Below are 15,906 nucleotides of genomic sequence, written 5' to 3'. Positions count from 1 at the left end.
AAAGGAACAAAATTGAGGCATAAATAATCTCTCATTTTATTAATAATTCATAAATTACATTACAATAATTCATATGATAAAAAGTAATCTACTTATTCACTAAATCTACTTATTTTCTCCTTGGGGTAAAAAGTAATCAATCTTCGTGGGGTAAAATAGTGAGCAGCCTTCTTGGAGAAAATACATCATCAACCCTTGGGCTAAATTTAAAACTGTTTTTTTTTACCACACAAAGTTCTTTTTACCCATGGTAAAAAGTTTCTGCGGTTAAAAAAACAGGTTTAAAATTATCCCAAGGGTCGATCATTTCCCCAAGTCGGCTACTCACTACTTTACCCTGACGAAAATTGATCACCTTTTACCCCAAAGAGAATATTGAAAAGAAAAAAAAGAAAGAAGAGAAATAGAGGGAGAGAGTGATGAGGGGGAGAAAGTAGTATGGTGTGAGGAATTAGGGAAGTATGGAGGGGTATTTATAGGTAGGAATGGTAGTATAGGTGGTAAATACCATTAATGTGGTAAAAAAAAACGTGTAAAATTTGGTAGAAAACGTGTGGATTGAATGTTGAAACATTGACCACATACCAAAAAAACGTTTGTTCTTCAGTTCTGACCACCGGCCAACGTGCGTGAGTTAACTTGCGCATAGGCCAGTGGTGCGTGACTTAAGTCACGCATTGCTTACAACTTGCGTGACTTAAGTCGCGCATGGCTTACAACGTGCGTTAGTTAAGTCACGCTGCGTGACTTAACTAACACAAGGGTATATTTGGAAGCAGTGCAGGGTGCGAGTAAAAGTTGCTGGGTGGAGAGCAAAAATCTTTAAGATATACTATTACTTTTTCCATTCTAGGACTTACTCGCGCTTCCTATTTTTTTAAAAATACCATTTGTTCATATTTCATATTCCGAAACATAACAAAATAAAAGAAAATATGTCGTAATTGATATCAATGGTCTTTGTTGACCGTCATATGATCCTCGTATAAACTGCAAAACAATTTCAAGGATCGTATAACCGGTCAGCAGTGACCATGATATCATAAACACTCCTAACTAAAAAATGAGAAAGAAAAAGTAAGAAAGGATGAGAAGTGAAGAATGAATGAATATGGTGAAGCATGCAAGACTATTTATAGCCATAAACCTATCCTAGATTGTACCTACGATCAAAGAAAACGTTTACATTTACTAAACCAACCAAAAAAATTGGCAAAATGATTCAATTTGTGTTGCTCCAGCTGGCGCATGGTTGCTTTATGTCAGCCGCCGGAGGTGCTCTCACATTTCTAATATAATAAAAGTTTTGCTAACTTGTGCCTTAGAACACATGTTGAAGATTCTAATAATAGCAAGTATTTATTGAAAAAATTAATTTACATAAAATATTTAACTTTTAAAAAATAAATTAATACAATTTTCAATGCAAAATTTATATTTTAATACATTAACACGTGCCTTAAGGACACAAATTATCATTTTCCTAAAAATAAAATAAAATAAAGTAAAGGTTGTACCAATAATTGATTTTTGGCTAGCATTTATTAAAAAAGAAACGAATAGATATGAAAAAGCCAAACGTAAAGTTTGTTTGAAATTCAGTGGAGTCAGTCAGTCGGTGTACACAAATGTTGACTGTAAAAAAAAGCTTCTGCTAATTTGTGTGTTAGTTTGCTGAACTTACGGAATCAAAGCAAGGTAATCAATCAATTTCACATAGTTTCGTTTCATGTATTCCTAGTTTAGTAGTTCTTATATATAGATTACTGTGTGCCGGTGGTGGCTCATCAGAGGCTGCTGCCAGTTTTAGAATATATATGAGAATCTGAGAGATGAAGTCTTGAGAGAAGGAAAACTAGTAGAAAATGAATCTTTTGAGTAAACCATCAAATTGGTCTTTGTCTCTCATTAATATTTCAAACTAGTTCATTCTTTGTCAAAAGTTTCTCAATTAAGTCTGTCGTTATGTTTTTGTCACATGACGAGAGACCTAATTGAGAAAGTTTTTGACAAAGACAGAAACCAATTTAAAATATTAATAGAGTCAAAGACTAATTTGAGAGTGACTTATAAAGACAGGGATCAATTTGATGATTTAGTCAATAAATCTTAGATGAGTAGGGTCTAGGTAAGTTACTATGGGGGTCGTCCCCATACCCGCAGTTTGAAAAAAGTAGACATACTTATTGTGCCCGCATGGGTAGCATCTTCAATACTCATAGCCTCTGGGTTTCTAGGGCCTTGTTTGCGAGTTGGAGTGGAAGGGAAGAGAGATATTTGAAATAAAAGCAGCAACTGGAAAAAAATAAGAGTTTTGGGAGGGGAGCGCTTAAGGAGTTTATTTTTCTTTACAATACAGATCCTTCTAATTTGGATAAACACAAAAATTGTATTGGTGGAAGGGTTCAGAGGGATTATATGAATTCTTTAAATTTAATCTATATCTATACTATATTATAAAGAAAATAATCTGTTTTGGCTCTTTTGGGCTGACTTTTACAACTTGCACACTTTTTTCCTTCTATTGTTCGTTCATAAGACTCTGATGTATCTTTTACAAATCAAAATATTATTATGACTAAGTAAATTATTGTACAGTGTTCTACTTGATTTGTTATTAGTCTCCTTTTTGAAGACTTCTAACATGACCAATTATCGTTCCTTAGTTGAGCTTGTGATCCTTCTTGTCGGTCTTGTTAAAGACTTCTAAAAAGGACAAGTCTTGCTGCTTAGTTGCATATGAATCTACTTGTCTATCTTGTTGAAAACCTCTGACAGAGGCTCCTCCTTGTTCTTTAGTTTTTATGCGAGTCTCCTTGTACTCTTGTTGAAAACTTTTGAAAGAAACTCGTTCTTGCTCTTTAGTTGAATGTGAGTCTCCTTGTTTGTCTTGTTGAAGACGTCTGACAGTGATCTCTCTTTGCTCCTTAGTTGCATGTGAGTCTCATTGTAAGTCTTGTTGAAGACTTTTGACAGGGACTCCTTCTTGCTCTAGTAGCTTTACTTTTCTTTTTAGACTTGTTGAGCTTCATATGACACATGTTTCCATTTATTTTATCGTATGAGCTTGTGTGCTCTGTCTAATACTTGAGTCTTAGAGGCCACATGTGTTACAAAATTAGTTGGATTTCAACTTCAGAGGTTCAGGATATTAGGCTACCTGGAGTCGACTCCTCTCTCTCATTCGTAGTTTTCTGGTTTGTACTCAGAGTCGGACCATGTGACTACCTATACTTATTTTGTGTTTGAGACAAATAACCCTTTTTTGGTTTTGTAGGATAATAGAAGTTATATTGTAGAATAAATGGTTTAAAAAATAGTTGGTGACAAGAGAAAATAGTTTTCTACATCTAGTGTATGATCGAACACAACTCTAATACCACTGTTAGAAAATGTACTTTGAGAAAGTAGTAGTAGAACGTTTAGTAGCATGAGATAAGAGGAAACACAACAGTAACTAACTTATTATAGGAGGAGATAATATAGTGTGCTGAATCCAATTGACATTGCATATAAAAGGTTTGAATGCAATTGTACATAAGTTTGTTTATTTATAGGTGTGGGAGACATATTCTAGATTCTACATTCTTTAGAGTAAGCAATAATAATTCTATGAATTACTAATGTATTCTAGAAATATCTAAAAATATGCATCATATTTTAAAGAGAGAAATCATGATGTTGTCACTGTAATTCTTCAAAGCCTCTAGCACTCGGCTAAAAATAATATGCTAAAAATTCTGTGACATGAACGTACAGAACCAAAACAACTTCCACTTATATTGATCCCGTATCAAATAACTATTCAATTAATCCAATTAGAAATCAAATCATACTAATAGTTTGATCAGACACATAATTGAGAAATAAATTACTAATACAATTACTTTCCCTATTTTAGTTAGCATTTACTTTTATTTATTTTGGTCTTCATACCTTTTTTTTTTTGGTATAAAAAGATACTTTGTTAGTCTTCATGCAATGCTACATTTGTTTCTCATTCAACTTAATTAGAATAAAATTAGATAATGTATATTTAAGACCATATGGTAAGTTTTTATCTCTAACTTTCCTCAAAAAGAGTTTTTATGTCTAACTTTGATCTATTGAACTTCATTTAGATGGAGTGTTTCCTGACAGAGTTGGGGAAGACATTAGCTGATAAACTGATAAATGGGGTAATAGAAAAGTCACGATATATCTTTTGCTTCAATAGCATTGCTAAGGAATTCGAGGAAGAAAAAATTAAGTTGGAAGCAGAAAGGATAACTATGAGGCAGCGTTTTAAAGTTGCAACCGCAAAAGGTAGAGATATTCAATCTAATGCTGAATTTTGGGAAACACGGGCTAACAAGCTCATTCAAGAGAGCACCGAAACAAATCAAAGTTGTTTTTTTGGATTTTGCCCTGATTGTATATGGAGATATAAAAGGGGAGAGGAGTTGACAACAAAGATAGAGGAGATTGAAAAGTTGATGGAAAAAGGAGAGAAACTTGAAAATGTTGAAATCTCTCGTGTTCTTCCTGACGTTGAGCGTTATTCTTCTCAATATTACATTTCATTTAAAAGCAGGGAGTTGATATACAAAAAGCTTTTGGATGCACTAAAAGATGACAGTAACTATATAACTGGATTGCATGGGATGGGGGGCACAGGTAAAACTACATTGGCAAAAGAAGTGGGTAAACAACTTAAGACATCAGAGCGATTTAAACATGTCATTGATACAACAGTTTCATTTGCTCCTGATATAAAAAAGATTCAAGATGATATTGCTGGATCATTAGGCTTGGAATTGAGGGACGTCAATGAATCAGACCGACCTAAAAAGTTGTGGAGTAGACTAACCAATGGTGAGAAAATTCTTGTGATATTGGATGATGTGTGGGGAAATCTTAATTTTGATGACATAGGGCTTCCAAATAGCGATAATCACAAAGGATGCAAAGTTCTTGTGACCACACGCAATCTGTCGGTATGCAATAAAATGGTATGTGGAGAGACAATTCGAGTGGAGCTCTTATCTGAAGAAGACGCATGGATCATGTTTAAAATGCATGCCAATCTAAACAATATTTCCACCAAAAGTTTTCTTGACAAGGGACGTAAAATTGCAATTGAATGCAAAAGACTACCAGTTGCAATTGCTACTATCGCGAGTAGTTTGAACGGCCAAAAACGTCGAGAAGAGTGGGATGTTGCTTTGAAGTCCCTACAAAAGCATGTGTCCATGGATGATGTTGATGATGATTTGGTTGACATTTATAAATGTTTGAAGTTTAGCTATGACTATCTTAAGGATGAAAAAGCTAAGGGGTTGTTCCTCTTATGTTCTCTATTCCAAGAAGATGAAGAAATTTCTGTTGAAATTCTAACCAGACTTGGCATAGGAGTTGGTCTTTTTGCAGAAGATTATGACTGTTACGGTGATGTTCGAAGTCAAGCAGCTGTAGCCAAAAATAAACTCCTTGATTCATGTTTACTATTGGAGACAGATAAAGGAGATGTGAAAATGCATGACTTGGTTCGTGAAGTAGCCCAATGGATAGCAAACAAAGAGATTCAAACAGTAAATTTTTCTAACAAAAATCACAAGTCGTTGGTTGAAAGGGATAAGAATATCAAATATTTGTTATATGAAGGCAATTTAGAGGACTTGGTTTCCTCTAGGTTTAATGGTTCTAAGCTTGAGATTCTTATTGTCAAAATGGACATGGGTGACTTCGTGGATGTCCGCACTTCATTCTTTGAAAATATGGTAGGGCTTCGAGTTTTGAAATTTTCATATGAAACTAAAAGTAGTACTTATTTTTTTACTGAAGATTTGAAGACTCTATCATTACCACAATCATTACCACAATCAATTCAGTCATTGACGAATATTCGTTCTCTACTAGTTGAAGGAGTCAATTTGGGTGACATCTCTGGTTTGGGAAGCCTGCAAAGTCTTGAGACTATTGATTTGGATCATTGTGAAATTGATGAACTTCCTCGAGAAATTGCAAACTTGGAAAAACTTAGATTGTTGAACTTGGAGCAATGTAAAATTAGAAGTAATAATCCATTTGAGGTTATCCAAAGATGCCCATCACTTGAAGAATTGTACTTCTGTAAAAGTTTTAATCATTTTTGTCAGGAAATAACCCTACCTATATTGCAAAGGTATCGTCTCATTGAATCTTTAAATACAATGAATGATTCTCTATCAAAATGTGTGTCTCTTCATGAAGATTGTTTCTCAGAAGCAACCCTTAAGTACTTGATGCAAACAACAGAGCTTCTTCAGTTGGAAATATTTAGTAAGGAGTGTAGAAATCTAATGCCTGAAATTGTTCCTACAGATCAAGGTATGAATGATCTAATTGAGCTTAATTTGAAATATGCTCCACAGCTACAATGCCTCGTAGACACTGAACATGTTGGTTCACAAATACCAAATGTGTTCTCAAAGTTGGTTGTACTGCATCTCGAGGGAATGGGAAATTTGGAAGAATTGTGCAATGGTCCCATCTCCTTTGACTCTATGAACAATTTAGAGGAGCTAGCCATCGAGGATTGTGAAAATTTGCGAAGCTTGTTCAAATGCAGCCTAAATCTCTGCAATCTAAAGACCATAAAACTAACATGGTGCTCAATGTTAGTTTCTGTTTTTGAAATGTCAACTTCTCAAAGTCTACTGATGCTGGAGAACTTGGAAATAACTGATTGTGAGAAATTGGAAAATATAATTACATATGAAAGGAGAGTACTGGATGACTCAATCGAAGAATTATCAGTCAATGGTGATAGTGATAAGAACAAGAGCTTCAACTCAATGTTTCCAAAGCTGAAAGTTATCAATATTAAGAGATGTCCCCAATTACAATTTATACTTCCACTTCTCTCTGCTCAAGACCTTCTGTTACTGGAAGCTATCACAATAGAACACTGTGATAAGCTGAAATACATATTTGGCCAACACCAAGATGTAGAACTCGCATCACTAAAAGAATTGGAGCTTCATGATTTGCCAAATTTCATCGACATAATTCCAAAATTTCATCATTTCATGCCTTCATCCATTAAAGGGTCATCTAATTCCATTTCCAAGCCACAAACACAACTGGAGCCTATAAAATCCAATATATCTTGGAGCCATATATGTTGTCGTAGATACAAACTGAAGGGCACCACAAGTTCTAAAATCCCATTGGTTTCTGATGATCAACAAGAAGACTGCTCAATCTCCATGGTAACCTTCATGTATTTTCATGTTAACTTTTGATAATTTCTTTTTATAATAGATACCATATGTTTCTTATCTTATATTTATTCACAAGACTGCTCAATCACATTGGTAACCATCTTAAAATTCGAGGGACCAAATTGATGAGAGAATGATAGTTTAAGGACCAAATCAACTGTTTATTCTATATATAATATAGGACTTGTGTATGTGAAAAGTTATGTTTTTATTTCAGTTATATGCATACTAAAACTGTAAGCTCATCATTAATTGAAAGAGATTGTTTGGTTTGATTGATGTTCTTTTTCATTTGGATTATATTATAGGTATCAAGTTCAAATTATCCTGCTCAATGTCTTTCAAGATCAATATCATCACATACCGTGTGCAATATTAAAGTGATAGAACTGATGAATCTTCCAAAGATAAAATCAGTGTTTATTATGTCAATTGCATCAAAATTGTCATTGGAGACCTTGACTATTAAAAATTGTGATGAATTGGAGCACATAATAGTAGACATTGGAGATGGTAGTAGCGGGGGCAATGTCTTCCCAAAACTGAAAGAGCTCTACATTGAAAACTGTGAGAAATTGATATACATATTCGGACACATTATTAATGCTAGTGATGATAATCAAAACCAGAATGAGATGATCCACCTTCATCTCCCAATTTTGGAATGTCTCAAGCTATGTAATCTCCAAAGTTTAATAGGAATGTGCACCAAAAACTATCGCACAACGTTGCCAGCTTTGACAGAAGTTGAGCTAATTGAATGCTCCAAGGTTGATATTAGATCTATTGGTGATTTCAGTGTTACTAATCATTCCGTTTCAATATCTCAGGAAATTGGTACAACCATCAAGGTACCCACCCCTCTTTCCATATGTTACATCAGTGTTCCTGATTATTCATTTCAATATCAAAATATTGCTGTGAGGTCCTGTGTTCGAATCTGGATGAAAGTGTCCAGACTAGTAATGTTGGCCTTGCCAATCGAACTAGGCCTTATGGACATAATTTCTCTTATTTCATGCACATTTGTTTTCCTTTCATTTATTGCAGGAATTGAGTGGGAACATGGAGAACTTTCGCGTTTTGAAAACACTCATGGTAAAAAATAACTCCAAAGTAGAAAGTTTCTTTTGTCTAAATGAAGTAAGTGGACAAGAAATGAACTTAGATTTGCAACGCATTGAGTTGCATGGTCTGCCTATGACGACATGCATTTTTGTTGGTCCCAAAAATTCATTTGCCCTCCAAAACCTTGCAAGATTAAAAATCATGCGATGTGAAAAATTGGAAATTGTTTTCTCAACTTCTATAATAAAGTATCTACCACAGTTGCTTTATATAAGAATTGAAGAATGCAATGAGTTGAAGCATATGATTGAAGATGATTTGGAGAATAAAAGAGTGTCAAATAGACTATCCTCAAGGACATGCTTCCCAGAGCTAGAATCACTTGTTGTAGTAAAGTGCAACAAGTTGAAATGCATTTTTCCGGTATCGACATGTAAAGATTTTCCTAAGCTAACGGCTTTGATGATAAGTGAAGCAGATCAGCTGGAGGAAATATTCGATAGTGAAGGTGATGAGAAAGTCAATATTCCAAATCTGAGGGTTGTAGCATTTGTCAACCTACCAAGCCTTTGCCATGACCAAGGAATTCAATTTCAGGCTGTAGAATATCGCTGTGTTCAGAATTGTCAAAAACTCTCTCTCACTTCAGCATTAACAAACTTTATGTTCTCTACCTTACACTATTTAGATGTATTCTTAGGTACACGTTATATCCAATATTCTTTGAAACTATTACATGTTTGTGGTAAATGATTACATATCATGCATGAATATTTACAAAAGATACAAACTTACATGTTTATGCATATTTCTTGTGATGCTTCACATACTACTATAAATTTATGCTTACACACATGAAGTGATAAAGTTTTATTTGTTAGGTAGATAGATAAACTTAAAAATGATGATTTTCAATTGAAAGTGAACATTTTGATTTTATCATTATGCTTATGATCAATTACTATCTAATGATGTTAATCTATATAATATTTTTCTATAGAACCTGAAGTAGCCATGAGTTTGGAGAAACTATTTAAACAATTAAACGGAGACTCCGAAGAACATGAGTCAACAGGGAGTGAATCAGGACATGAGTCAACTTCTTCACCGGTCAATACCAATCTACTAATTCAATTTACATAAAATTCATCCAATATAATAGGTCCCTTGCTTGTGATTAATAGTTTCATATCACTAATGCTTCTGTTCTTATTACAGGAGTTGTTGGGTGAAGAAGGTTTGAATGCAGCAATTGAAATTTTCAAAGCAGCAGTGGAAATGAGTGTTGAAGAAGGAACCACATCAGCTAATGCCAAGGCAATAAAATCATCACCTCAATCAAAATCACTCAGTTCATTATTAAGTCGATTGGCTACTTCTAAGGCTCTTCCAGTTGAAGAAGTAACCTCTATTATTGAGGAACATTTTCCCAAGGATGTTCAATCTAAGTTCTCTCCAATCGTTCATTCGCCTCTAGCATTTCAATCTCCTTCAATGCTATACAGAGGTATAGATTTTTCTCCCTTCATTTTATTATTAAAAACTTTATTTGGTGCTCAAAGAGGGCTAATTATTCTGTTCTACACTTTCAGGGGTCCCTTCTCAAATATATGAAGAATTAGTAAGTTCATCATCAGACCCATTTCTTCATTAATAATTGCCACATGATTGATTTCCTATGAACTCAAGATTTAAACTAATTTTGATATAAAGATATATTTTTTTGCCAAGATTTTTTTTTTTTTTTTTTTTTGAGTCTATTGCTTCTAAATCTTGTATCTGAAGTTTTATAATTGTCAAGGCTTAACACTGAAATTCTTTTGTTTTCTATTTTAATTTTTTCTATAATGAAGTCTGGCTCTTCCAACCTAAAATACATGGTGTTAAATATAGTAAGGTTGATCCTATATATACAAGCTTAAGATATGATGATATCATTTGTTGATTTGAATGTGTAGGAAGATGGTGATGGCCAAATAGCCATGACTTCTTTTTCCATTTCCACTACAGAGACCAATGATGAAGGTGAAGACTCTTTGAATATATTTTCTATACTTGTGTAACTTCAATATTCATCACCCTTTTGATCTTTGAACTTTTTCCTCTCTCACAATTTGTTTAGTTTCTCGGAATGATGATGCTTTTAAGAAACTAAGCTCAAATATTGACGAACTGATTCCTAAGGATGATGATATAACAGTTTCCAAATCTAAACCCTCTCCTAGCATCACATTTCCTGTCGCATGTCAATTCCCTTCCGTGCCTTCTAAAGGTATTTTATTGCTTGCATTTTATTTTAGTTAACTTTGTTGTGATCAAATATGCTTAATTATTCTTTCCAAAATTTTCAGGTGACCCTTCTCAAAAAGTAGAAGACTTTAATTCTTCTTTGCTTGTCATGAGGGAGCTGAAGCAACTAGTTTCCAAGAAGCATTTAGATTATGATAACTTGTCTATGTTGTCTGATTTCTTAGTTAAGCATCCTTCAGTTCCTTTAAAGGACACTTCATTGAGTGACAGATACAAGGGTTATGCCTACAATTGCCTAGGTGAGCTTTTGAAATTCCTTCAAACTCATAGTGTGTTGGATGTGTTAGGTTCAAGCCACTTAGAATTTGTTGAGTTATTACAAGATGTGCGAAAATGTGGTTTTGATAAGGAATGGTTGGATGATGTTGAGAAGCGCGCTTTGTTTCCTGGTGTACAAGTCTCTGAAGATACATTGCAAAAATTGTTGGACTCAAAACACATCTTGACTCAACATGTGAAGGATCTTAACCATCAATTGACTTCCTCTAAAGCTGTTTTGGAAAGTATCATCCAACAAGAGGCACAAATTTTAGAAACTCGGGCTTCTTTAAGCGATCCTATTGGCTATTAGACTATTGTTGGGGCTTTTATCCTTCAATTTTGTATTTTGAAATTATGTGTTCAGAGCTCGCTTACCAGTTTCTCAGATTATTTGTGGCATTTAAAAAAGAATTTGTGTGTATCAAATATTCAAAGTATTGTGGTAGTGAAAACTTAATTAAAACTGAGAAGAACTCATGCATGCATAATAATACCACAAGAGATATGGTATTACCAAACAAAACAGTGTACAAATGAGATTATGATTATTAAAAATTTCAATTTTTTTTTCCTTGTTTGAGAGATTTGGAAATAATAGTATGATGACTAAATTGCTCTATGATGTTGGTTGTGACAATGATATTGACAATAATTCCTGTTTTAACCTTACTTGGTCTCTGCCTAGTGCAAACTGTTTATGATTTTCAAAGGATTGAGTATAAATTTCTGCTTTATGAGATTAGGTTGGAGATATTCTTGGATAAAGGGCAATGAAAACGGTGTATAAAGTAATTGATGGGGTACTTGGAATAGACGGCGGATCCATGTTGGGGCAATGTGGAGCTATAGCTCCACATGTTTTTATTTTTATTTTTATTTTTTATTTTATTTTTATAATAGATAAAATTCAGCAGCAGAATATTGTTGAACTTTTACGGTGTTTCATGCTTGAGTCTTGCAAAGTCATTTGCAGTTTTTGATGGAACAAATTATTGAGGATGACTGAGTTTTATCCAAATGATTTTATAGATGTGCCGAAAGTGACGTTACACACACAACTTAAGAATTATGTTATAGATGTTCGATCTGACCCAAAATTTGCTAAGTTGAAAGGATTTTCAGATCTTTGTGGAAAACTTGTGGAAACAAATAAGTGCAACACATTTGCTATGATTTATAAACTTTTGAAGTTGGCTTTGCTCTTTCCGGTAGCAACTGCAAGTGTTGAATGTGTTTTTTCATATATGAAAGTTGTGAAGAGTAACCTATGTAACAAAATGGGTGATTAGTGGCTAAATGACTGTCTTTAACTTATATATAGAAAAAATGTTCTTTTAACAGTTAGCAATGATGTCATTTTAACTCATTTTCAACAAATGGATAGAAGACGATGATGTCATTTTAGCTCATTTTCAACAAATGGATATAAAATGATTTTCATTGTAATGTATTGTATCAAACAATATTATTTCTTATTTTTAATATAGTTTGTATTATTGTTTCTTTGAAATTTTAGCTCCACATGTACCTAAAGTCTGGATCCGCCCCTAGAATAGAGGTAGCATGGAACCAAGTCAAGCACTTCATATACCAAGGATTTGGTGAGGCTTTATTTGGAGGTTCATCTCCTCACCTCAGTACCCTCAGGTATCAATCCATCATGCAATTCAAACCCTCAGAATAGAAAACAAAATTTGATAATTTGGTAGGACAGATATTGACAAATATATTTAACTCTAAAAACATATTTCAATTTAAATATATTTACAAAAAATATGTTAAACTAAAAAAAATATAGACAAATATTGACATTCAATTGCAAAGAAAATTGCTTTTTTATTAGAAAAAAAAAAAAAGACAAATACATCGGATACAGTAATTGACAATGTGTAGGAAAATTTTGTTAAAACGAAAAATTAAGGTTGGTAATTTTGTAAAGATAAAAATATAATTAACCCGTAGTATTGTATGTATATTGTATAACTTTTACCAAAGTATTGTTAATATTTTCATATTATTTTTAGTCAAAAAATAGTGTTGTTGAAGACCTTTGCTTAGCTCTATCTCTTATATGTAGCGTTTTTCATTTTATATATAGCGGATAAGGATTTCCTGCTGTAATATTTATACGCAGTTGCACGCTGTAGCTGTTCTACACCGTCTGATCTGAAGTGAATGGTTAAGATCTGACATTGTGTGAAATTGTTGAAATCCGTGCTGTGAACTGGGACCGTCAGATCATAGATTGATGGCTGAGATTTGCTACTGCGGCAAACTGTGTGAATTTGCTACAGCAGCAAATCCTGATCCATATATAGCACATGTTTTCTATCTCATTTGTATTTGTTGCGAATTCGTTGTGAAAAACACACCAATAATAAACTTGATGCGTGGAGCAAATTAATACCAATCAATCAAATGAAGCGGATGACAAAATAATTCAAACAAAAGATAAACAGCAAGAGATAAAAGGAAGAAGGAGAACACAAGAATCTGTTTACCCAGTTCGGTCTAATGATGACCTACTTTGGGGGAGAGAGCAGCTCTCCGTTCCACTATAATGATATGAGTTTCTTTACAAAGAGATATTGAAGGTTACAAGAATTAGTCTTCAAACCTAACTCTACCCTCAGTCCCAGCCTCTTCCCGTGACCAAGAGACTCAATCCTAATAGTGCTTTGTTCAAGGTGAATCAAAACAATCCCAACCCTAGTGTTTGTTGCCAAGAGAAATTCTCTATAAACCCTAGTTTGTATGTTGGCTTCTAAACCCTGTTTTCTACACACATAATCATCTGATACAAGGCTTATATTTATAGTGGAAAGCATCCCTCAAAAATTGGAACAAAACAGGCCCACAAGTTGTTTTATTTTTTTCCTCCTGCGCGAAATCGGCCACCGAGCTTGCAAAATCGGCCACCGATTTTTCCAGAAACAAAAGTCTCCAAAAACAGGTCAAAATCGGCCACCGTGTAGTACAAATCGGCCACCGATTTTGACAGACAGGATGCACATTTTTGAGTCACTTTTCAACAATTCTCCACCTTGACTCTAAAATGGTGATGATGCCAATTTAACCATCAATCACCTTGCTGCTCTCTCCAACCTTCATCTATGCTTCAATGAAGTTAATCAAGTCCAAGCAATGCTTGAACCTTGATCTCGGTAATGATTTGGTGAACATGTCTGCTGGATTTTCTTCCGATGCCACTTTCTCCACCATGATCTCCTTTGTCTCAATCATGTCTCTAACAAAGTGCAAACGAATGTCAATGTGCTTTGTTCTTTCATGATACACCTGATGATTTGCCAAATGAATGGCACTTTGGCTATCACAATATATCTTCACACACCCTTGACTAATCCCCATTTCTCCAATCATACCTTTCAACCATATGGCTTCCTTGACCCCTTCAACAAGGGCAATGTACTCTGCTTGAGTTTTTGAAAGAGCTACAACTGATTGTTGATTTGCCTTCCAAGTAACTGCTGTACCGAACAATGTAAACACAAATCCTGATAGAGATTTTCTAGTGTCTACATTACCTGCATAGTCCGCATCCACATATCCCTCCAAAGCATCCCTTCCTGGTTGTGACCTTGTATACTTCAGACCACCTGTCAAAGTCCCATTCAAATATCTCAGAACCCACTTCAAAGCTTGCCAGTGCACTTGACCCGGATTTGCCATAAACCGACTTATCACACTTATTGCACAGGATAAGTCCGGTCTACTACAAACCATACCATACATGATGCTTCCAACCCCACTTGCATAGGGAGTACCTTCCATCTTGCTTTTCTCTTCATCGGATTGAGGACACTGCTTTATTGACAACTTTGTGTGACGACTTTAGAATCTTTCATTCTGAACCGCTCCACCACTTTCCTCAAGTAACCTTGCTGAGATAAGAACATCTCACCTTTGTTTCGGTCCCTTATGATATCCATACCAAGTATCCTCTTTGCATTACCAAGATCCTTCATCTCAAATTCATCATTCAATCTTTTCTTGAGCTTCTGAATCTCTTGCATGTCAGAACTTGCCATAAGAATATCATCTACATAAAGAAGAAGGTAGAGAATGACTTTCTCATTCCTCCTCATCATGTACACACAACTATCATAGTTGCTTCTCACAAAACCAGCCTTTACTAGGAACTCATCAAACCGACGATACCACTGCCTTGGACTTTGCTTCAACCCATACAAAGATTTCTTCAACATACATACTTTTGAATCATCTTCTACGAAACCTTCTGGTTGTTGCATATAGATAGTTTCTTCCAACTCTCCATGTAGAAATACGGTCTTCACATCCATTTGTTCTAACTCAAGATCATACATGTTAACAATCGCCATAAGTACCCTTATAGAACAATGTTTTACCACCGGTGAAAAGATTTCATTGTAATCAATCCCTTCCACCTGAGTAAAACCCTTTGCTACAAGTCTTGCCTTATACCTTGGTGCTTCGACCCCTGGTATACCTTCTTTCTTCTTAAACACCCACTTGCTTCCCACTACCCTTTGATTTTTAGGTAATGAAACAAGTTTCCAAGTCTGGTTTTTTTCCAATGAAAGTATTTCCTCATTCATTGCCTTCAGACAGTCCTTGCTTTCTTGCTTTCTAATGCTTCCCTGAAGTTCTTTGGTTCCGAGTCTTGCAATTCTTCAGCTGCATTCAAAGCATAACAAATAAGGTCAGCATAACCGTATCTTTCAGGTGGATTAATTTGTCTCCTTGTCCTATCTCTTGCTAGCTGATAGTCATGATTAATTGTTTATTGACCTTCACTCTCATCAGGTACTGAAGTCTGATCCTCCCCTTCCCTTTCATCAGTGGTAGGCTCCACCTCAAACTGAATTTTCTCTACCCCCGTTTCTGAGCTTGTATCCAGGTCTTTGCACTTCATCCCCATGCGGGTCTCATCAAAAGTAACATCCCTGCTTATAATAAATTTTGAACCTCCAGGTTCCATCTTCCACAGTTTGTAACCTTTCACACCTTCTGGATAACCCAT

The 15,906-nt window shown here is 34.7% G+C and overlaps 1 protein-coding gene and 1 pseudogene across 1 annotated transcript; one reads left to right on the top strand and one right to left on the bottom strand.

Annotated features, from left to right (window-relative positions):
• The first annotated feature begins 1,561 nt into the window (after nucleotides 1-1,561).
• On the top strand, nucleotides 1,562-11,454 carry LOC146939018 (uncharacterized). Its single transcript, XM_085752839.1, has 10 exons — nucleotides 1,562-1,698; nucleotides 4,122-7,232; nucleotides 7,553-8,095; nucleotides 8,295-9,012; nucleotides 9,313-9,422; nucleotides 9,531-9,819; nucleotides 9,905-9,933; nucleotides 10,271-10,337; nucleotides 10,435-10,584; nucleotides 10,664-11,454. Exons 2-10 carry the CDS (start codon nucleotides 4,122-4,124, stop codon nucleotides 11,191-11,193), a joined length of 5,547 nt encoding a protein of 1,848 aa, XP_085608965.1. The 5' UTR covers nucleotides 1,562-1,698; the 3' UTR covers nucleotides 11,194-11,454.
• Nucleotides 11,455-14,010: 2,556 nt separating this feature from the next.
• LOC146939017 (secreted RxLR effector protein 161 pseudogene) lies at nucleotides 14,011-14,675 on the bottom strand (annotated as a pseudogene).
• Between the last annotated feature and the right edge of the window lie 1,231 nt (nucleotides 14,676-15,906).

Source organism: Medicago sativa, chromosome 3, assembly GCF_051527215.1.
Source record: "Medicago sativa cultivar Bolivia chromosome 3, Bolivia_mono, whole genome shotgun sequence".
NCBI classification, from domain to species: Eukaryota; Viridiplantae; Streptophyta; class Magnoliopsida; order Fabales; family Fabaceae; genus Medicago; species Medicago sativa.
The sequence above is the reverse complement of the archived record's forward strand: the minus strand, read 5'-3'. Positions and strand labels throughout refer to the sequence as shown.